Raw genomic sequence first — 23,232 nt, 5'->3', positions numbered from 1 at the left:
ACAGGACCTCCATGGTTTGGAGACAGACAGGACCTCCATGTTGTGGAGACTGACAGGAGCTCCATGTTGTGGTGACGGACAGGACCTCCATGTTGTGGAGACGGACAGGACCTCCATGTTGTGGAGACGGACAGGACCTCCATGGTTTGGAGACAGACAGGACCTCCATGTTGTGGAGACTGACAGGACCTCCATGGTGTGGAGACGGACAGGACCTCCATGTTGTGGAGACGGACAGGACCTCCATGTTGTGGAGACGGACAGGACCTCCATGTTGTGGAGACGGACAGGACCTCCATGTTGTGGAGACGGACAGGACCTCCATGTTGTGGAGACAGACATGACCTCCATGTTGTGGAGACGGACAGGACCTCCATGTTGTGGAGACGGACAGGACCTCCATGTTGTGGAGACGGACAGGACCTCCATGTTGTGGAGACGGACAGGACCTCCATGGTTTGGAGACAGACAGGACCTCCATGTTGTGGAGACTGACAGGACCTCCATGTTGTGGAGACGGACAGGACCTCCATGTTGTGGAGACGGACAGGACCTCCATGTTGTGGAGACGGACAGGACCTCCATGTTGTGGAGACGGACATGACCTCCATGGTGTGGAGACGGACAGGACCTCCATGGTGTGGAGACGGACAGGACCTCCATAGTGTGGAGACGGACAGGACCTCCATGTTGTGGAGACGGACAGGACCTCCATGTTGTGGAGACGGACAGGACCTCCATGTTGTGGAGACGGACAGGACCTCCATGTTGTGGAGACGGACAGGACCTCCATGGTTTGGAGACAGACAGGACCTCCATGTTGTGGAGACTGACAGGACCTCCATGTTGTGGAGACGGACAGGACCTCCATGTTGTGGAGACGGACAGGACCTCCATGTTGTGGAGACGGACAGGACCTCCATGGTTTGGAGACAGACAGGACCTCCATGTTGTGGAGACTGACAGGACCTCCATGTTGTGGTGACGGACAGGACCTCCATGTTGTGGAGACGGACAGGACCTCCATGTTGTGGAGACGGACAGGACCTCCATGGTTTGGAGACAGACAGGACCTCCATGTTGTGGAGACTGACAGGACCTCCATGGTGTGGAGACGGACAGGACCTCCATGTTGTGGAGACGGACAGGACCTCCATGTTGTGGAGACGGACAGGACCTCCATGTTGTGGAGACGGACAGGACCTCCATGTTGTGGAGACGGACAGGACCTCCATGTTGTGGAGACGGACATGACCTCCATGTTGTGGAGACGGACAGGACCTCCATGTTGTGGAGACGGACAGGACCTCCATGTTGTGGAGACGGACAGGACCTCCATGTTGTGGAGACGGACAGGACCTCCATGGTTTGGAGACAGACAGGACCTCCATGTTGTGGAGACTGACAGGACCTCCATGTTGTGGAGACGGACAGGACCTCCATGTTGTGGAGACGGACAGGACCTCCATGTTGTGGAGACGGACAGGACCTCCATGTTGTGGAGACGGACATGACCTCCATGTTGTGGAGACGGACAGGACCTTCATGTTGTGGAGACGGACAGGACCTTCATGTTGTGGAGACGGACAGGACCTCCATGGGTTGGAGACGGACAGGACCTCCATGTTGTGGAGACGGACAGGACCTCCATGTTGTGGAGACGGACATGACCTCCATGTTGTGGAGACGGACAGGACCTCCATGGGTTGGAGACGGACAGGACCTCCATGTTGTGGAGACGGACAGGACCTCCATGTTGTGGAGACGGACATGACCTCCATGTTGTGGAGACGGACAGGACCTCCATGTTGTGGAGACGGACAGGACCTCCATGTTGTGGAGACGGACATGACCTCCATGTTGTGGAGACGGACAGGACCTCCATGTTGTGGAGACGGACAGGACCTCCATGTTGTGGAGACGGACAGGACCTCCATGTTTGGAGACGGACATGACCTCCATGTTGTGGAGACGGACAGGACCTCCATGTTTGGAGACGGACAGGACCTCCATGTTGTGGAGACGGACAGGACCTCCATGTTGTGGAGACGGACAGGACCTCCATGTTTGGAGACGGACAGGATCTCCATGTTTGGAGACGGACATGACCTCCATGTTGTGGAGACGGACAGGACCTCCATGTTTGGAGACGGACAGGACCTCCATGTTTGGAGACGGACAGGACCTCCATGTTGTGGAGACGGACAGGACCTCCATGTTGTGGAGACAGACCTCCGTGGTTTGGAAACGGACAGGACCTCCATAGTCATTGTATACAGTGGATACAGTACACTGTGTCTGTAGGATAGCTTAGTAAGTGTTTGTGTGTTATTGGCTTGGTCTATTTGAAAGTTCAGTGAGTGTGTGTGTGTGGCCTTGCTGCTATTCCAGTTTCAACTGTTCTGCCTGCGGCTACGAAACCCCTACCTGTCCCAGACCTGCTGTTTTCAACTCTTAATGATCGGCTATGAAAAGCCAACTGAGAGACCTGAGCCCTAGGACCATACGTCGGGACTACCGGCCGTGGTGACTCCTTGCTGTCCCCAGTCCGCCTGGCCTTGCTGCTATTCCAGTTTCAACTGTTCTGCCTGCGGTTATGGAACCCCTACCTGTCCCAGACCTGCTGTTTTCAACTCTTAATGATCGGCTATGAAAAGCCAACTGAGATTTATTCCTGATTATTATTTGACCATGCTTGTCACTTATGAACATTTTTGAACATCTTGGCATGGTTCTGTTATAATCTCCACCCGGCACAGCCAGAAGAGGACTGGCCACCCCTCATAGCCTGGTTCCTCTCTAGGTTTCTTCCTAGGTTTTGCCTTTCTAGGGAGTTTTTCCTAGCCACCGTGCTTCTACACCTGCATTACTAGCTGTTTGGGGTTTTAGGCTGGGTTTCTGTACAGCACTTCGAGATATTAGCTGATGTAAGAAGGGCTATATAAAATAAAATTGATTGATTGATTGATTGGTGTGGTTAGTGTGTGTGTGTGTGTGTGTGTGTGTGTGTGTGTGTGTGTGTGTGTGTGTGTGTGTGGTGTGGTTAGTGTGTGTGTGTGTGTGTGTGTGTGGTTTGGTTAGTGTGTGTGTGTGTGTGTGTGTGGTTAGTGTGTGTGTGTGTGTGTGTGTGTGTGGTTAGTGTGTGTGTGTGTGTGTGTGTGTGTGTGTTGTCAATAACGGTGTCTATTTAAGGCTAGTGCAGAGATCAGCAGCATACGGTTGGAGCCATGCTGTGGTGAGGTTGGATCTGTGATAAAGAGATTGGGTTTTCTCCCCATTTGTCCTTAAAGGTGACTAGTGAATTATCACACACACACACACACGGTCGCTCGGTTGGTGTGTTGTGCCTGCCATGCCATGGTACGGAGAGCTCCGTGGGTGTGTTGTGCCTGCCATGCCATGGTACAGAGAGCTCCGTGGGTGTGTTGTGCCTGCCATGCCATGGTACGGAGAGCTCCGTGGGTGTGTTGTGCCTGCCATGCCATGGTACAGAGAGCTCCGTGGGTGTGTTGTGCCTGCCATGCCATGGTACGGAGAGCTCCGTGGGTGTGTTGTGCCTGCCATGCCATGGTACGGAGAGCTCCGTGGGTGTGTTGTGCCTGCCATGCCATGGTACAGAGAGCTCCGTGGGTGTGTTGTGCCTGCCATGCCATGGTACAGAGAGCTCCGTGGGTGTGTTGTGCCTGCCATGCCATGGTACGGAGAGCTCCGTGGGTGTGTTGTGCCTGCCATGCCATGGTACGGAGAGCTCCGTGGGTGTGTTGTGCCTGCCATGCCATGGTACGGAGAGCTCCGTGGGTGTGTTGTGCCTGCCATGCCATGGTACGGAGAGCTCCGTGGGTGTGTTGTGCCTGCCATGCCATGGTACAGAGAGCTCCGTGGGTGTGTTGTGCCTGCCATGCCATGGTACGGAGAGCTCCGTGGGTGTGTTGTGCCTGCCATGCCATGGTACAGAGAGCTCCGTGGGTGTGTTGTGCCTGCCATGCCATGGTACGGAGAGCTCCGTGGGTGTGTTGTGCCTGCCATGCCATGGTACAGAGAGCTCCGTGGGTGTGTTGTGCCTGCCATGCCATGGTACGGAGAGCTCCGTGGGTGTGTTGTGCCTGCCATGCCATGGTACGGAGAGCTCCGTGGGTGTGTTGTGCCTGCCATGCCATGGTACAGAGAGCTCCGTGGGTGTGTTGTGCCTGCCATGCCATGGTACAGAGAGCTCCGTGGGTGTGTTGTGCCTGCCATGCCATGGTACGGAGAGCTCTGTGGGTGTGTTGTGCCTGCCATGCCATGGTACGGAGAGCTCTGTGGGTGTGTTGTGCCTGCCATGCCATGGTACAGAGAGCTCCGTGGGTGTGTTGTGCCTGCCATGCCATGGTACAGAGAGCTCCGTGGGTGTGTTGTGCCTGCCATGCCATGGTACGGAGAGCTCCGTGGGTGTGTTGTGCCTGCCATGCCATGGTACGGAGAGCTCCGTGGGTGTGTTGTGCCTGCCATGCCATGGTACGGAGAGCTCCGTGGGTGTGTTGTGCCTGCCATGCCATGGTACGGAGAGCTCCGTGGGTGTGTTGTGCCTGCCATGCCATGGTACAGAGAGCTCCGTGGGTGTGTTGTGCCTGCCATGCCATGGTACAGAGAGCTCCGTGGGTGTGTTGTGCCTGCCATGCCATGGTACAGAGAGCTCCGTGGGTGTGTTGTGCCTGCCATGCCATGGTACAGAGAGCTCCGTGGGTGTGTTGTGCCTGCCATGCCATGGTACAGAGAGCTCCGTGGGTGTGTTGTGCCTGCCATGCCATGGTACGGAGAGCTCTGTGGGTGTGTTGTGCCTGCCATGCCATGGTACAGAGAGCTCCGTGGGTGTGTTGTGCCTGCCATGCCATGGTACAGAGAGCTCCGTGGGTGTGTTGTGCCTGCCATGCCATGGTACGGAGAGCTCCGTGGGTGTGTTGTGCCTGCCATGCCATGGTACGGAGAGCTCCGTGGGTGTGTTGTGCCTGCCATGCCATGGTACGGAGAGCTCCGTGGGTGTGTTGTGCCTGCCATGCCATGGTACAGAGAGCTCCGTGGGTGTGTTGTGCCTGCCATGCCATGGTACGGGGAGCTCCGTGGGTGTGTTGTGCCTGCCATGCCATGGTACAGAGAGCTCCGTGGGTGTGTTGTGCCTGCCATGCCATGGTACAGAGAGCTCCGTGGGTGTGTTGTGCCTGCCATGCCATGGTACAGAGAGCTCCGTGGGTGTGTTGTGCCTGCCATGCCATGGTACAGAGAGCTCCGTGTGTGTGTTCAGGCTGTGAGTGATTATCTGGGAGTCCTCTGTCAGATGCAGCTTGGCAGATTAACTGGGTGTGTGAGTGTGTAGGGTGTGTGTGTAGGGTGTGTGTGTGTAGGGTGTGTGAGTGTGTAGGGTGTGTGTGTGTGTGTGTGTAGGGTGTGTGAGTGTGAGCGTGTAGGGTGTGTGTGTGTGTAGGGTGTGTGTGTGTGTGTGAGTGTGTAGGGTGTGTGTGTGTGAGCGTGTAGGGTGTGTGTGTGTGTAGGGTGTGTGTGTGTGTGTGTGTGTAGGGTGTGTGTGTGTGTAGGGTGTGTAGGATGTGTGTGTAGGGTGTGTGTGTTTGAGCGTGTAGGGTGTGTGTGTGTGTGTAATGGAAGTTGGTGTTCAGGACTCCTCCCAACATTCCAGACAGTATTCATGTGTCAGGGTGACTGATGGTTGTCAGGGGAGAGAAACAGGGGGAGGAGAGGGAGAGAGGAGAGGAAAGAGAGGAGAGGAAAGAGAGGAGAGGAGGAGGAGGAGGAGGAGGAGGAGGAGGAGGGAAATGGGTCCATTTTCAAGCCACCTCCCTCCCAATACATCCCACCACCTGATTCCACCCATCCAGCCTGGTTTCTTCATTTCTCCAACCCTTTCAGTAACAGTTTACATTTGGTAGTTTAGTATTACATTCCAGTTCTCATGTTGTCTGTGGTAATATCGTTCCCTCTTTCCTGTTTAGTTTGATACGCATTGACTCTCTTCTATTTCCTGTTTCCTCCCCAGATGATGAGACCGACAGTCTGTCTGATGTTAAGTGGATTCAGATCCTGGCCCCTCCGGCCCACCTACTATCTCTGAACCCTGCCCTGTCTTTGACCCCGGACCTCGACCCCCTCCCCATAAAGACCCTCCCGCCCCCCGACCCATCATCCAGCGACCCCCAGGGGCCTGACGCCAAACGCCACCCCACCGCCGAGCCCCCACCCTGGGGAGAAGAACGACCAGACTGCCGTGCAGACGTCCAGAGCCCTCCGCTCCCCCAGCCCAACATCGGCAAGCTGTTGGGGGGTGAGGAGGGCTCGTCCCCCCCTATGTCAGCCTCCTCTAGCCCCCCTCCTTACCACCACCACCACCACCACTCAGCCCTGGAGAACGGATGCTCCTCTACCAGCCCCTCTAGTCCAGCCAGCCCTGCCCTCAGCGGGCTCAGTGAAGAACCCTGCAAGGGGAACCAGACAAGGGTGACCGTTACCCCTTCAGACCACCACCAGCCCCCCACCCCCTCGGACCCACGCCCTGATGCCCCTGTGGGGGAGAGGGGTGGGGAGAGGAGTGGTGGAAGCTCCCACGTTAGTCACACACACTTTACCTTTGAGGAGAGGCTGGGAGGGGATGAGACGTTAGCAGAGAAGTTGAACTCCAAGCCAGAGACTGAGAGAGCTGGTGCTGGGTCACCTATTCAGGACAGTGGTAGGGAGGAGGCTGGAATGGCTGGGGGACAGTCACAGGACAATGGGGAGGAAGGTCGTGGAAATACAGGAGGGACGATGGAGGGGCCGAGAGAGCGGAAGGAGTGTAGGAATTCCTCTCAGAAGCAGAAGAGGTTGAAAGGAGAGAAGGAGAAGGAGAGCAGGGGAGGTCAGGATGGGGAGAAGACTCTTACCAACGGCCTGGCTACTGCAGGGGAGGAAGAGGAGGAGGAGGAAGGGCAGTCTCTCCTCCCTCCCCCCTCCAAGGAGGACTCCGTAACAGAGGAAAAGGAGATGGAGGAGAGCAAGCAAGAGAACGGAGGAGAAGGAGGTAGCAGTGTTCGTTCCAAACAGAGCAACAGTCATCTGCAGCCAGTAAGTGGGCTGTTTGGCGGGGCGCGTCCCAAACAACCGGTCAATCTCAAACTCCAGATCCCCTGGCCGCTATCCGGACACGTCCAGAACCAGCTAGCACCTACCGCTAACACCACCACCGCCGTCTGCAAGAACAAGAACCTTGAGAACCGTGCCGGTGGTGTAACCACGGATACAGCAACCGTCGTTGCCGGGGGTGACCCTGGTGGTTGTGTTGCGGTTGTTAATGGGGAGTTGCTAAGCGGGTCTCCGTCATCATTGTTGGGCCTGGTGGTGGCGTCAGAGAGCAGCCCGGACAACGACCTCCAGGCGGGGTATCACCACCAGGGGGCTCTGCCCAGGAAACTGCTCTCCTCCCTGGGGGATGTGGCCCCGGTGTGGGTCCCTGACTCCCAGGCACCAGTCTGTATGAAGTGTGAGGCCCGCTTCACCTTCACCAAGAGGAGGCATCACTGCAGGGCCTGTGGAAAGGTGGGTGCAGATTCTATTTTTTATTGAACCTTTATTTTGACAGGGAGTCAATGCTGAGACCAAGGTCTCTTTTCCAGATGAGCCCTGTTTAACACAACAATACACATCAAAATACAATATACACATTAAAGTACATATATACATTAAAATACATGTTATTATACACAACGATACAGGAAATGTAGACCCCAATCCTAAACAGACACATTCTTCAGTAAAAAGTTATCCTAACATTCGTCTGAAATGCCCTAGAGGCACCGATTTTTAGAGAGCTTTGGAGATCATTCCACACGTAAGGTGCAGAAACACTAAAAGCAGATTTACCCAACTCAGTGGGGATGGAAGGGACCTCCAGAATTAGCCATCCACAGGTGACTCGTATGTCTGTAATTTAACAATGAAGTCAGGTAAGGCAGAAGTTTACACAAGAGGGCTTTATAAACAAAAAGAGAGCAGTGCATTGATCTACGAGACTTGAGGGCCGGCCTACTTTCTGATACAGAATGCAGTGATGTGTCCTGAACCTATCACCGTAATAAAGCGTAGGGCACTACGGTAAACTGCGTCCAATGTCTTCAGTACAGTAGAAGCTACATTCATATAGACTATATCACCAGAGTCTATAGCCGTAATGAATGTCGACTGAATGATCTGTTTTCTGATGTTTAAGGAAAGGCATGACCTGTTCCTATAAAATAATCCCATTTGAATCGTTGAAGTTGAGCTGGGTTGTTCTAGGATGGCCTGGTACAGGGTTCTAGGATGGCCTGGTACAGGGTTCTAGGATGGCCTGGTACAGGGTTCTAGGATGGCCTGGTACAGAGTTCTAGGATGGCCTGGTACAGGGTTCTAGGATGGCCTGGTACAGAGTTCTAGGATGGCCTGGTACAGGGTTCTAGGATGGCCTGGTACAGAGTTCTAGGATGGCCTGGTACAGGGTTCTAGGATGGCCTGGTACAGGGTTCTAGGATGGCCTGGTACAGAGTTCCAGGATGGCCTGGTACAGAGTTCCAGGATGGCCTGGTACAGAGTTCTAGGATGGCCTGGTACAGGGTTCTAGGATGGCCTGGTACAGGGTTCTAGGATGGCCTGGTACAGAGTTCTAGGATGGCCTGGTACAGGGTTCTAGGATGGCCTGGTACAGGGTTCTAGGATGGCCTGGTACAGGGTTCTAGGATGGCCTGGTACAGGGTTCTAGGATGGCCTGGTACAGGGTTCTAGGATGGCCTGGTACAGGGGCCTTTTACAGCTGAATCTGCACTGGGACAGGTTTGCTGTGGACAAACACCCTCTTAATTTCCCAAGGTCACACACTAAGAGTGTAGTGTATATAAGATAACACTAAGAGTGTAGTGTATATAAGATAACACTAAGAGTGTAGTGTATATAAGATAACACTAAGAGTGTAGTGTATATAAGATAACAATGTGTGTAAGATCGTTGTTGTGAAAATGTGATTGATTTTGTCTATTTAATTTGAGAAAACAAGTGTCGTCAAGTGAGATTTCATTAGAGATGTGTGCCTGAACGGTGTGTGAATGAATTCAGTTTATAAGATGAATTGGGTAGAAGACAGACTGGAGAGGAGAACGTCTCTCTCTCATAGAGACACGCGATACCAGCACTCCTGAGCAGGGTCGGGGGTCGATTCAGGAAGTACACTACATTTCAATTTCCAATGCTCTTCGATGTGTCCCCAGGTGTTCTGTGCTCTTCGATGTGTCCCCAGGTGTTCTGTGCTCTTCGATGTGTCCCCAGGTGTTCTGTGCTCTTCGATGTGTCCCCAGGTGTTCTGTGCTCTTCGATGTGTCCCCAGGTGTTCTGTGCTCTTCGATGTTTCTCCAGGTGTTCTGTGCTCTTCGATGTGTCCCCAGGTGTTCTGTGCTCTTCGATGTGTCCCCAGGTGTTCTGTGCTCTTCGATGTGTCCCCAGGTGTTCTGTGCTCTTCGATGTGTCCCCAGGTGTTCTGTGCTCTTCGATGTTTCCCCAGGTGTTCTGTGCTGCCTGCTGCAGCCGGAGGAGCAGACTGATCTACATGGACAGGAAGGAGGCCAGAGTCTGCATCACCTGTCACTCTGCTCTACTGAGTGGTGAGTCACTATTACTACACAGATCTAGGATCAGCTTACTCCATCCCGTTCCTGACCTTAACCATCCCGTTCCTGACCTTAACCATCCCGTTCCTGACCTTACTCCATCCCGTTCCTGACCTTAACCATCCCGTTCCTGACCTTAACCATTAGGATGTAAACACAATACTGATCCTGGCGCAGAGTCTAGAATCAACTTCATCTCCACATCCTTCTTCCATAGCTTTGGTTTGGTTGGGGTTTGGTCTTGGCCCTAGTTGTAAGGTGTGGAAAAACTCCTGGCCCTAGTTGTAAGGTGTGGAAAAACTCCTGGCCGTAGTTAAATGGCATAGCAATAGTCTACTGCATACCTTCCTGTCTTCCCTATATTGATTCTATATTGATCCTATATCGCCCTATATTGATCCTATATCTCCCTATATTGATCCTATATCTCCCTATATTGATCCTATATTGATCCTATATCTCCCTATATTGATCCTATATCTCCCTATATTGATCCTATATCTCCCTATATTGATCCTATAGCTCCCTATATTGATCCTATATCTCCCTATATTGATCCTATATTGATCCTATATCTCTGTATGTTGATCCTATATTGATCCTATATCTCCCCTATATTGATCCTATATTGATCCTATATCTCCCTATATTGATCCTATATCTCCCTATATTGATCCTATATCTCCCTATATTGATCCTATATCTCCCTATATTGATCCTATATCGCCCTATATTGATCCTATATCTCCCTACATTGATTCTATATCTCCCTATATTGATCCTATATCTCCCTATATTTATCCACATTTTGTTACGTTACAGCCTTATTGTAAAATTGATTAACTAATTTTTAATTTTAATTTTATTTAAATTATTTTAATTTAATTTTAATTTTAAGATTTTAATTTTAAATCTACACACAATAACCGAAAATGACAAATCAAAAACAGGTTTTTAGACATTTTTGCAAATTTATATAAAAAAAAAAAAAAACGTATTTACATAAGTATTCAGACCCTTTGCAATGAGACTCGTAATTGAGCTCAGGTGCATCCTGTTTCCATTGATCATCCTTTATGTTTCTACAACTTGATTGGAGTCCACCTGTGGTAAAATCAATTGATTGGACATGATTTGGAAAGGCACACACCTGTCTATATAAGGTCCCACAGTTGACAGTGCATGTCAGACCAAAAACCAAGCCATGAGGTTGAAGGAATTGTCCGTAGAGCTCAGAGACAGGATTGTTTTACAGCACAGATCTGGGGAAGGGTACCAAAACATTTCTGCAGCATTGAAGGTCCCAAGAACACAGTGGCCTCCATCATTCTTAAATGGAAGAAGTTTGGAGCCACCAAGACTCTTCCTAGAGCTGGCCGCCCGGCCAAACTGAGCAATCGGGGAGAAGGGCCTTGGTCAGGGAGGTGACCAAGAACCCGATGGTCACTCTGACAGAGCTCCAGAGATCCTCTGTGGAGATGGGAGAACCTTCCAGAAGGACAACCATCTCTGCAGCACTCCACCAATCAGGTCTTTATGGTAGAATGGCCAGACGGAAGCCACTCCTCAGTAAAAGGCACATGACAGCCCGCTTGGATTTAGCCAAAAGGCACCTAAATACTCTCAGACCATGAGAAACAAGATTCTCTGGTCTGATGAAACCAAGATTGTGCTCTTTGGGCTGAATGCCAAGCGTCACGTCTGGAGGAAACCTGGCACCATCCCTACGGTGAAGCATGGTGGTGGCAGCATCATACTGGGGTGATGTTTTTCAGCGGCAGGGACTGGGAGACTAGTCAGGATCGAGGGAAAGATGAACGGAGCAAAGTACAGAGAGATCCTTGATGAAAACCTGCTCCAGAGTGCTCCGGACCTCAGACTGGGGCGAAGGTTCACCTTCCAACAGGACGACGACCCTAAGCACACAGCCAAGACAACGCAGGAGTGGCTTTGGGACAAGTCTCTGAATGTCCTTGAGTGGCCCAGCCAGAGTCCGGACTTGAACCCGATCGAACATCTCTGGAGAGACCTGAAAATAGCTGTGCAGCGACGCTCCCCATCCAACCTGACAGAGCTTGAGAGGATCTGCAGAGAAGAATGGGAGAAACTCCCCAAATACAGTTGTGCCAAGCTTGTAGCGTCATACCCAGGAAGACTCGAGGCTGTAATCGCTGCCAATGGTGCTTCAACAAAATACTGAGTAAAGGGTCTGAATACTTAAGTAAATGTGATATTTATGTTTTTTATTTTGAATAATTGTTATATATCCTATATTGAGCCTATTTCTCCCTGTATTGATCCGATGTCTCCCTGTATTGATCCGATGTCTCCCTGTATTGATCCGATGTCTCCCTGTATTGATCCGATGTCTCCCTGGATTGATCCGATGTCTCCCTGTATTGATCCGATGTCTCCCTGTATTGATCCGATGTCTCCCTGTATTGATCCGATGTCTCCCTGTATTGATCCGATGTCTCCCTGTATTGATCCGATGTCTCCCTGTATTGATCCAATGTCTCCCTGTATTGATACTATATCTCCGTATGTTGACCCTATATTGATTCTATCTTGATCCTGTATCTCCCTATTTTGATCCTATATTGCCCTATTTTGATCCTATAGCTCCCTACAGTATATTGATCCTATATCGATCTTGATCCTATATCTCCGTCTCCTTTTTGCCGTCAGCTCATTCGTGGGAGGGTACGTGTGGCGGGTCTAACCAGAGTCCTAACCCCAACAACCCAGCAGAGTTCTGCAGTACCGTCCCACCTCTGCAGCAGGTCCAAGCCTCAGGGGCGCTGGCCTCCCTTCCTCCCCCCGTCATGGTCCCTGTGGGGGTCCCTAAAACACCCGGCTCAGAGGGTAACCACCTCTCCATGACACACCTAAACACCAGGGACCTGTTCATTGGGCACCTAACGGAATAAAACTGACTGGAACAGGGAGGGACTACCTGAGCTTATCCAATAAGAAATGCACTGTTTTCCGTTGCAAAATGTTTTGCTATGGTGTGCGCTAATAAATACGACCCTGTATAACCTCTGACCTATCTTCCTGTTTCCTTTCCTGCTTTTTATGACTGCTTCCTCTTTCTCACCCAATAGGACGTTTCCACCCTAGTTGCTTTCTTTTGATAATAGTTTTGTTTTCTGTGTTAAATTTTGGATTTATCCAACCTGTGTGTGCGTCACAGGGTCTGCAGGTTTCCTCTCGCGGGAGCGGAAGAGGGTGTGGTTTGCAGATGGAATCCTGGCGAATGGGGAGGCAGCAGAATCCCCCAAGCCCTCTGCTTCCAGCCCCGCCCCCTCGCAACCATTGGCTGTCTCACAGTGTTCCAACAAATCCTTCTCTACTGATTTGCGAGAGGTACGGTTGGCACCAAAGCTCAAAAGGTCACATCTTACAGTTTGTTAAAGAGGAATTTAAGCAAAAGTCTAACATTGACCTTTTTATTATTGATATTCTGAGGTTGGTTTATATTCCTCCTATCAGGAGCTGGGTGACTGACTACGACTAGGAGGAAACACACCTGGACAAGTTGTCCCTGGGTTGACCTTAGAGTTTCTAGAATGAAAAGCCTTTTCATACAGACTGTTTCCCGTCATCTTCAGCAGTGAAGTGTGACCAGATAATGTAGTTTAGTTGTTGACGTCTGTCTGGACTGGGCATGCCTGGTAGAGTAGCAACAGGTTAGAAGGTGACTCGCCACTCAGCTTGTCTGTAGACTAGAATCACTGGTTAAACCTTTAATGCCTTTGTCTGTACTGATCTCTGACTCGTCCAATGACAGGAACTCCTAACACACAAACACACACACTCTGAATTGCTGAATGTGAATATGAAGGGTTGTCTGCCAATTACATATTTATTCAGCCTTCTACAATTCTCCACACCTGTTTTTCTGTACTTAAACCCTCTCCTCCTCCTCCTCCTCCTCTTCCTCCTCCTCCCCCCTCCAGGCATCGTCCCCTGCCCCTGCGACCACCGTGGGAAGCCCTGTAGGCAGCTCCGTCAGTCTAATTCCGGAGGACGGCCTTCCTCCCATCCTCACCTCCACCGGAGTTAAAGGAGGTACGGGAGGCCACACCTTAACCTCCCCCGTCCTCACCTCACTGTCCATCACACCTTAACCTCCCCCATCCTCACCTTACTGTCCATCACTCAACCTCCCCCGTCCTCACCTCACTGTCCATCACTCAACCTCCCCCGTCCTCACCTCACTGTCCATCACACCTTAACCTCCCCCATCCTCACCTCACTGTCCATCACACAACCTCCCCCGTCCTCACCTCACTGTCCATCACACCTTAACCTTAACCTCCCCCGTCCTCACCTCACTGTCCATCACACCTTAACCTTAACCTCCCCCGTCCTCACCTCACTGTCCATCACACCTTAACCTTAACCTCCCCCGTCCTCACCTCACTGTCCATTACACCTTAACCTCCCCCGTCCTCACCTCACTGTCCATTACACCTTAACCTCCCCCGTCCTCACCTCACTGTCCATCACACCTTAACCTTAACCTCCCCCGTCCTCACCTCACTGTCCATCACACCTTAACCTCCCCCGTCCTCACCTCACTGTCCATCACACCTTAACCTCCCCCGTCCTCACCTCACTGTCCATCACACCTTAACCTCCCCCGTCCTCACCTCACTGTCCATCACACCTTAACCTCCCCCGTCCTCACCTCACTGTCCATCACACCTTAACCTCCCCCGTCCTCACCTCACTGTCCATCACACCTTAACCTCCCCCGTCCTCACCTCACTGTCCATCACACCTTAACCTCCCCCGTCCTCACCTCACTGTCCATCACACCTTAACCTCCCCCGTCCTCACCTCACTGTCCATCACACCTTAACCTCCCCCCGTCCTCACCTCACTGTCCATCACACCTTAACCTCCCCCGTCCTCACCTCACTGTCCACCACACCTTAACCTCCCCCGTCCTCACCTCACTGTCCATCACACCTTAACCTCCCCCGTCCTCACCTCACTGTCCATCACACCTTAACCTCCCCCGTCCTCACCTCACTGTCCATCACACCTTAACCTCCCCCGTCCTCACCTCACTGTCCATCACACCTTAACCTCCCCCATCCTCACCTCACTGTCCACCACACCTTAACCTCCCCCGTCCTCACCTCACTGTCCATCACACCTTAACCTCCCCCGTCCTCACCTCACTGTCCATCACACCTTAACCTCCCCCGTCCTCACCTCACTGTCCATCACACCTTAACCTCCCCCGTCCTCACCTCACTGTCCATCACACCTTAACCTCCCCCGTCCTCACCTCACTGTCCATCACACCTTAACCTCCCCCGTCCTCACCTCACTGTCCATCACACCTTAACCTCCCCCGTCCTCACCTCACTGTCCATCACACCTTAACCTCCCCCGTCCTCACCTCACTGTCCATCACACTGTGTGTGTTTTCTTCTGTGTGTCACCTTTGTTGTCCAGCGATCATGTCAATGTAGCAAGCTGGGAGGGGTGTGGTGCTGTGGGTACATTGGGGTTCGTTGTGAGATGTCCCTGTTTGGTAACTGTGTGTTTTCCCCCAACAGCATCGCCACCCTCAGACTGCGCGGTGGAGGAGCGTCCCTCTGAGATGATTCTGATGCAGCAGCTGGAGGACGGAGGTCCTGACCCGCTGGAGGACGGAGGTCCTGACCCGCTGGAGGACGGAGGTCCTGACCCGCTGGAGGACGGAGGTCCTGACCCGCTGGAGGACGGAGGTCCTGACCCGCTGGAGGACGGAGGTCCTGACCCGCTAGAGGACGGAGGTCCTGACCCGCTGGAGGACGGAGGTCCTGACCCGCTGGAGGACGGAGGTCCTGACCCGCTGGAGGACGGAGGTCCTGACCCGCTGGAGGACGGAGGTCCTGACCCGCTGGAGGACGGAGGTCCTGACCCGCTGGAGGACGGAGGTCCTGACCCGCTGGAGGACGGAGGTCCTGACCCGCTGGAGGACGGAGGTCCTGACCCGCTGGAGGACGGAGGTCCTGACCCGCTGGAGGACGGAGGTCCTGACCCGCTGGAGGACGGAGGTCCTGACCCGCTGGAGGACGGAGGTCCTGACCCGCTGGAGGACGGAGGTCCTGACCCGCTGGTCTTTGTGCTCAATGCCAACCTGCTGGCCGTGGTCAGACTGGTCAACTGTGAGTGTCTCGATAAGGTCCTTCCAGGTCAACTGTGAGTGTCTCGATAAGGTCCTTCCAGGTCAACTGTGAGTGTCTCGATAAGGTCCTTCCAGGTCAACTGTGAGTGTCTCGATAAGGTCCTTCCAGGTCAACTGTGAGTGTCTCGATAAGGTCCTTCCAGGTCAACTGTGAGTGTCTCGATAAGGTCCTTCCAGGTCAACTGTGAGTGTCTCGATAAGGTCCTTCCAGGTCAACTGTGAGTGTCTCGATAAGGTCCTTCCAGGTCAACTGTGAGTGTCTCGATAAGGTCCTTCCAGGTCAACTGTGAGTGTCTCGATAAGGTCCTTCCAGGTCAACTGTGAGTGTCTCGATAAGGTCCTTCCAGGTCAACTGTGAGTGTCTCGATAAGGTCCTTCCAGGTCAACTGTGAGTGTCTCGATAAGGTCCTTCCAGGTCAACTGTGAGTGTCTCGATAAGGTCCTTCCAGGTCAACTGTGAGTGTCTCGATAAGGTCCTTCCAGGTCAACTGTGAGTGTCTCGATAAGGTCCTTCCAGGTCAACTGTGAGTGTCTCGATAAGGTCCTTCCAGGTCAACTGTGAGTGTCTCGATAAGGTCCTTCCAGGTCAACTGTGAGTGTCTCGATAAGGTCCTTCCAGGTCAACTGTGAGTGTCTCGATAAGGTCCTTCCAGGTCAACTGTGAGTGTCTCGATAAGGTCCTTCCAGGTCAACTGTGAGTGTCTCGATAAGGTCCTTCCAGGTCAACTGTGAGTGTCTCGATAAGGTCCTTCCAGGTCAACTGTGAGTGTCTCGATAAGGTCCTTCCAGGTCAACTGTGAGTGTCTCGATAAGGTCCTTCCAGGTCAACTGTGAGTGTCTCGATAAGGTCCTTCCAGGTCAACTGTGAGTGTCTCGATAAGGTCCTTCCAGGTCAACTGTGAGTGTCTCGATAAGGTCCTTCCAGGTCAACTGTGAGTGTCTCGATAAGGTCCTTCCAGGTCAACTGTGAGTGTCTCGATAAGGTCCTTCCAGGTCAACTGTGAGTGTCTCGATAAGGTCCTTCCAGGTCAACTGTGAGTGTCTCGATAAGGTCCTTCCAGGTCAACTGTGAGTGTCTCGATAAGGTCCTTCCAGGTCAACTGTGAGTGTCTCGATAAGGTCCTTCCAGGTCAACTGTGAGTGTCTCGATAAGGTCCTTCCAGGTCAACTGTGAGTGTCTCGATAAGGTCCTTCCAGGTCAACTGTGAGTGTCTCGATAAGGTCCTTCCAGGTCAACTGTGAGTGTCTCGATAAGGTCCTTCCAGGTCAACTGTGAGTGTCTCGATAAGGTCCTTCCAGGTCAACTGTGAGTGTCTCGATAAGGTCCTTCCAGGTCAACTGTGAGTGTCTCGATAAGGTCCTTCCAGGTCAACTGTGAGTGTCTCGATAAGGTCCTTCCAGGTCAACTGTGAGTGTCTCGATAAGGTCCTTCCAGGTCAACTGTGAGTGTCTCGATAAGGTTCTTCCAGGTCAACTGTGAGTGTCTCGATAAGGTTCTTCCAGCTTCAACTAGCAACACCAGCATCGTTTCATATACTGTAGATGTCATAATGCCAGTTTATTCTGACCTCACTCTGAGGAGCTTGTCTGATTCAGCAGTTTGGCTGTTGTTTTTCCTCACACTACTAGAGAAGTAAATATATAATGAGAGTATATATCTACCCCCCCCCCCCCTCTATGGTCCCACAGTACTATCACTCATTACTAGAATCACTCATTCTACATTCTATGGTAACCTTCTCTCGGCTCTCCCTTGCTCCCTTCCTGTAGACGTAAACAGGAAGTGTTGGCATGTGACCAGTAAGGGGATGCATGCAGTGGGCCAGGCTGAGGTGGTGGTGCTGCTGCAGTGTCTGCCTGACGAGAAGAGCATCCCCAAAGACCTCTTCAGCCACTTCGTACAGCTCTACCAGGAGGCCCTCACAGGTTAGTTTAATATACCTCCACCAGGAGGCCCTCACAGGTTAGTTTAATATACCTCCACCAGGAGGCCCTCACAGGTTAGTTTAATATACCTCCACCAGGAGGCCCTCACAGGTTAGTTTAATATACCTCCACCAGGAGGCCCTCACAGGTTAGTTTAATATACCTCCACCAGGAGGCCCTCACAAGTTCATTTAATATAACTCCACCAAGAGGCCCTCACAGGTTAATTTAATATAACTCCACCAAGAGGCCCTCAAAGGTTAATTTAATATAACTCCACCAAGAGGCCCTCACAGGTTAATTTAATATAACTCCACCAAGAGGCCCTCAAAGGTTAATTTAATATAACTCCACCAAGAGGCCCTCACAGGTTAATTTAATATACCTCCACCAAGAGGCCCTCACAGGTTAATTTAATATACCTCCACCAAGAGGCCCTCACAGGTTAATTTAATATAACTCCACCAAGAGGCCCTCAAAGGTTAATTTAATATAACTCCACCAAGAGGCCCTCAAAGGTTAATTTAATATAACTCCACCAAGAGGCCCTCACAGGTTAATTTAATATAACTCCACCAAGAGGCCCTCACAGGTTAATTTAATATAACTCCACCAAGAGGCCCTCAAAGGTTAATTTAATATAACTCCACCAAGAGGCCCTCACAGGTTAATTTAATATACCTCCACCAAGAGGCCCTCACAGGTTAATTTAATATACCTCCACCAAGAGGCCCTCACAGGTTAATTTAATATACCTCCACCAAGAGGCCCTCACAGGTTAATTTAATATACCTCCACCAAGAGGCCCTCACAGGTTAATTTAATATACAGTACCAGTCAAAAGTTTTAGAACACCTACTCATTCAAGGGTTTTTCTTTATTTTTACTATTTTCTACATTGTATAATAATAGTGAAGACATCAAAACTATGAAATAAAACATATGGAATCATGCAGTAACCAAAAAAGTGTTAAACAAATCAAAATATATTTTGTATTTGAGATTCTTCAAATAGCCTTGATGACAGCTTTGCACACTCTTGGCATTCTCTCAACCAGCTTCATGAGGTAGTCACCTGGAATGCATTTCAATTAACAGGTGTGCCTTCTTAAAAGTTAATTTGTGGAATTTATTTCCTTCTTAATGCATTTGAGCCAATCAGTTGTGTTGTGACAAGGTACACATAAGATAGCCCTATTTGGTAAAAGACCAAGTCCATATAATGGCAAGAACAGCTCAAATAAGCAAAGAGAAACGACAGTCTTCTACTTTTAAGACGTGAAGGTCAGTCAAATCAGGCCTTCATGGTCAAATTGCTGCAAAGAAACCACTACTAAAGGACACCAATAAGAAGAAGAGACTTGCTTGGGCCAAGAAACATGAGCAATGGATATTAGACCGGTGGAAATGTGTCCTTTGGTCTGGAGTCCAAATTGGAGATTTTTGGTTCCAACCGGCGTGTCTTTGTGAGACGCGGTGTGGGTGAACGGATGATCTCTGCATGTGTAGTTCCCACCTTAAAGCATGGATGAGGAGGTGTTATGGTGTGGGGGTGCTTTGCTGGTGACACTGTCTGGGATTTATTTAGAATGCAAGGCACACTTAACCAGCATGGCTACCACAGCATTCTGCAGCGATATGCCATCCCATCTGGTTTGGGCTTAGTGGGACTATCAATAGTTTTTCAACAGGACAATGACCCAACACACCTCCAGGCTGTGTAAGGGCTATTTGACCAAGAAGGAGAGTGATGGAGTGCTGCATCAGATGACCTGGCCTCCACAATCCCCCGACCTTAATCAAATTGAGATGGTTTGGTATGAGTCGGACGGCAGAGTGAAGGAAAAGCAGCCAACAAGTGCTCAGCATATGTGGGAACTCCTTCAAGACTGTTTGAAAAGCATTCCAGGTGAAGCTGGTTGAGAGAATGCCAAGAGTGTGCAAAGCTGTCATCAAGGCAAAGGGTGGCTACTTGAAGAATCTCAAATATAAAATATATTTTGATTTGTTTAACACTTCTTGTATAAACCCTTGTATGAGTAGGTGTTCTAAAACTTTTAATATACCTCCACCAAGAGGCCCTCACAGGTTAGTTTAATATACCTCCACCAGGAGGCCCTCACAGGTTAGTTTAATATACCTCCACCAAGAGGCCCTCACAGGTTAGTTTAATATTCCTCCACCAAGAGGCCCTCACAGGTTAATTTACTATACCTCCACCAAGAGGCCCTCACAGGTTAATTTACAATACCTCCACCAGGAGGCCCTCACAGGTTAGTTTAACATACCTCTACCAAGAGGCCCTCACCGGTTAGTTTAACATACCTCCACCAGGAGGCCCTCACAGGTTAGTGTAATATAACTCAATCAGGAGGCCCTACCTCCACCAGGAGGCCGTCATGGGTAAAATACGACAAATACCACCATTAGGAGGCCTACTAAGACATTTTACAGCTCTACCAGGAGGCCTTCACAGGTATAATAAGACCAGTATGCTACCTCAACCAGGAGGCCTACTTAAGATTATATTAAACAGCTCTGCCAGGAGGCTCACATGGGGGAAAATGTGCTGGTAGATCTAGAGGTCCACATAGTTGAGTTGATCCTTCCCAGCCAGGTTACCCTCACAGTTAGTTTCAAGTTTCAAAGTTTATTTGCCACTTGCACAGGATACAACAGGTGTAAAACAGTACAGTGAAATTCTTACCTTGAAAGCTCTTTCCCAACAATGCAGTGATTAGTAATGATGATATAGATAATAACAGGAAATAGAATAAACTAATAAAAACACACAAGAAAGTTCGATATTCAGGTAACCGCCAAAATAAAGGAAACACCAACATAAAGTGTCTTAACAGGGCGTTGGGCGACCACGAGCCAGAACAGCTTCACTGCGCCTTGGCATAGATTCTACAAGTGTCTGGAACTCTATTGGAGGGATGCGACATCGTTCTTCCACGAGAAATTACATCATTTGGTGTTTTGTTGATGGTGGTAGGAAACGCTGTCTCAGGCGCCGCTCCAGAATCTCCCGTAAGTGTTGAATTGGGTTGAGATCTGGTGACTGAGACGGCCGTGGCATATGGTTTACATAGTTTTCATGGTCATCAAACCATTCAGTGACCACTCGTGCCCTGTGGATGGGGGCATTGCCATCCTATGGGGGCATAGCCATGGTAGCCAAAATAACGGCCTGCCCAGCATTTTTATACATGACTCTAAGCATGATGGGATGTTTTAATTGCTTAATTAACTCAGGAACCACACCAGTGTGGAACCACCTGCTTTCAATGGATTTATATACAGGTCAGTCCCAGTACCTTATTCAATGTGCAGGGGTACTGGAGTGGTTGGATATACAGGTCAGTCCCAGTACCTTATTCAATGTGCAGGGGTACTGGAGTGGTTGAATATGCAGGTCAGTCCCAGTACCTTATTCAATGTGCAGGGGTACTGGAGTGGTTGGATATACAGGTCAGTCCCAGTACCTTATTCAATGTGCAGGGGTACTGGAGTGGTTGAATATGCAGGTCAGTCCCAGTACCTTATTCAATGTGCAGGGGTACTGGAGTGGTTGAATATGCAGGTCAGTGTCAGTACTTTACTCCTTAAAGACAATTGAAGCTGTGAGCTCTGTATTCACTCCTTAAAGACCATTGAAGCTGTGAGCTCTGTATTCACTCCTTTAAAGACCATTGAAGCTATGAGCTCTGTATTCACTCCTTTAAAGACCATTGAAGCTGTGAGCTCTGTATTCACCCCTTAAAGACCATTGAAGCTGTGAGCTCTGTATTCACTCCTTTAAAGACCATTGAAGCTGTGAGCTCTGTATTCACTCCTTAAAGACCATTGAAGCTGTGAGCTCTGTATTCACTCCTTAAAGACCATTGAAGCTGTGAGCTCTGTATTCACTCCTTAAAGACCATTGAAGCTGTAAGCTCTGTATTCACTCCTTAAAGACCATTGAAGCTGTGAGCTCTGTATTCACTCCTTTAAAGACCATTGAAGCTGTGAGCTCTGTATTCACTCCTTTAAAGACCATTGAAGCTGTGAGCTCTGTATTCACCCCTTAAAGACCATTGAAGCTGTGAGCTCTGTATTCACTCCTTAAAGACCATTGAAGCTGTGAGCTCTGTATTCACTCCTTAAAGACCATTGAAGCTGTGAGCTCTGTATTCACTCCTTAAAGACAATTGAAGCTGTGAGCTCTGTATTCACTCCTTAAAGACCATTGAAGCTGTGAGCTCTGTATTCACTCCTTAAAGACCATTGAAGCTGTGAGCTCTGTATTCACTCCTTAAAGACCATTGAAGCTGTGAGCTCTGTATTCACTCCTTAAAGACCATTGAAGCTGTGAGCTCTGTATTCACTCCTTAAAGACCATTGAAGCTGTGAGTTCTGTATTCACTCCTTAAAGACCATTGAAGCTGTGAGCTCTGTATTCACTAATTAAAGACCATTGAAGCTGTGAGCTCTGTATTCACTCCTTAATTGCTAAATACACTTTTTTTTTTAAAAATATATTTTCTCCCCAATTTCATGATATCCAATTGGTAGTTATAATCTTGTCTCATTGCTGCAACTCCCCGAGAGAGAGGCGAAGGTCAAGAGCCATGCGTCCTCCGAAACATGACCTGCCAAGCCGCACTGCTTCTTGACACAAAGCTCGCTTAACCCGGAAGCCAGCCGCACCAATGTGTCGGAGGAAACACCGTCCAACTGACGACCGACGTCAGCTTGCAGGCGCCCGGGCCCGCCACAAGGAGTCGCTAGAGCACGATGAGCCAAGGAAATCCCTCCGGCCAAACCCTTCCCTATCCCGGACGACGCCGGGCCAATTGTGCGCCGCCCCATGGGGCTCCTGGTCACGGCCGGCTGGGACACAGCCACAGACTGCGATGCAGTGCCTTAGACCGCTGCGCCACAAATAAAAGGTGTTTTAACACTCAAACTCTCCCCCCCCTTTCCTTTCCTCTCCTCCTTCTTTTAACCAATGTTCTTATCTTCCCCTCCAGGTAACGTCCTGACCCACCTGGGCCACTCGTTCTTCACCCAGAGTTTCCTGGGCAGCAGGGAGCACGGAGGGTTCCTCTACGTCTCCCCGTCCTTCCAGGCCCTCCAGGACCTGATGCTCCCCAACCCCCCCTACCTGTTTGGGGTGTTGCTGCAGAAGTGGGAGACCCCCTGGGCCAAGGCGTTCCCCATCAGGCTCATGCTGCGGCTGGGCGCCGAGTACAGATGTGAGTACGGAGGGGTGGGTTGGTTTGGGTTAGCTTTGGGTATGGTTGGGTTGGGTATGGTTTAGTTGGGTATGGCTGGGTTGGGTTGGGTATGGCTGGGTTGGGTTGGGTTGGGTATGGCTGGGTTGGGTTGGGTTGGGTATGGTTGGGTTGGGTATGGCTGGGTTGGGTTGGGTTGGGTTGGGTATGGTTGGGTTAGGTATGGCTGGGTTGGGTTGGG

At 50.6% G+C, this 23,232-nt stretch overlaps 1 protein-coding gene across 1 annotated transcript in view; it reads left to right on the top strand.

The window, feature by feature from the left end:
* The window catches only part of zfyve9a (zinc finger, FYVE domain containing 9a), a 53,456-nt gene that overhangs the window by 11,531 nt on the left and 18,693 nt on the right, over positions 1 to 23,232 (top strand). The window contains exons 3-11 of the mRNA XM_084182821.1: positions 6,026 to 7,557; positions 9,548 to 9,647; positions 12,342 to 12,518; positions 12,850 to 13,022; positions 13,616 to 13,748; positions 15,248 to 15,307; positions 15,764 to 15,826; positions 17,617 to 17,772; positions 22,788 to 23,012. Of these exons, the coding sequence (XP_084038947.1) occupies positions 6,026 to 7,557; positions 9,548 to 9,647; positions 12,342 to 12,518; positions 12,850 to 13,022; positions 13,616 to 13,748; positions 15,248 to 15,307; positions 15,764 to 15,826; positions 17,617 to 17,772; positions 22,788 to 23,012 (2,619 nt within the window). The remainder of the gene's footprint in view (positions 1 to 6,025; positions 7,558 to 9,547; positions 9,648 to 12,341; positions 12,519 to 12,849; positions 13,023 to 13,615; positions 13,749 to 15,247; positions 15,308 to 15,763; positions 15,827 to 17,616; positions 17,773 to 22,787; positions 23,013 to 23,232) is intronic.

This window comes from Coregonus lavaretus (assembly GCF_964263955.1).
Source record: "Coregonus lavaretus genome assembly, chromosome: 19".
Classification (NCBI taxonomy): Eukaryota; Metazoa; Chordata; class Actinopteri; order Salmoniformes; family Salmonidae; genus Coregonus; species Coregonus lavaretus.
Note: the sequence above shows the minus strand (reverse complement) of the source record. Positions and strands in the feature narration are given on the sequence as shown.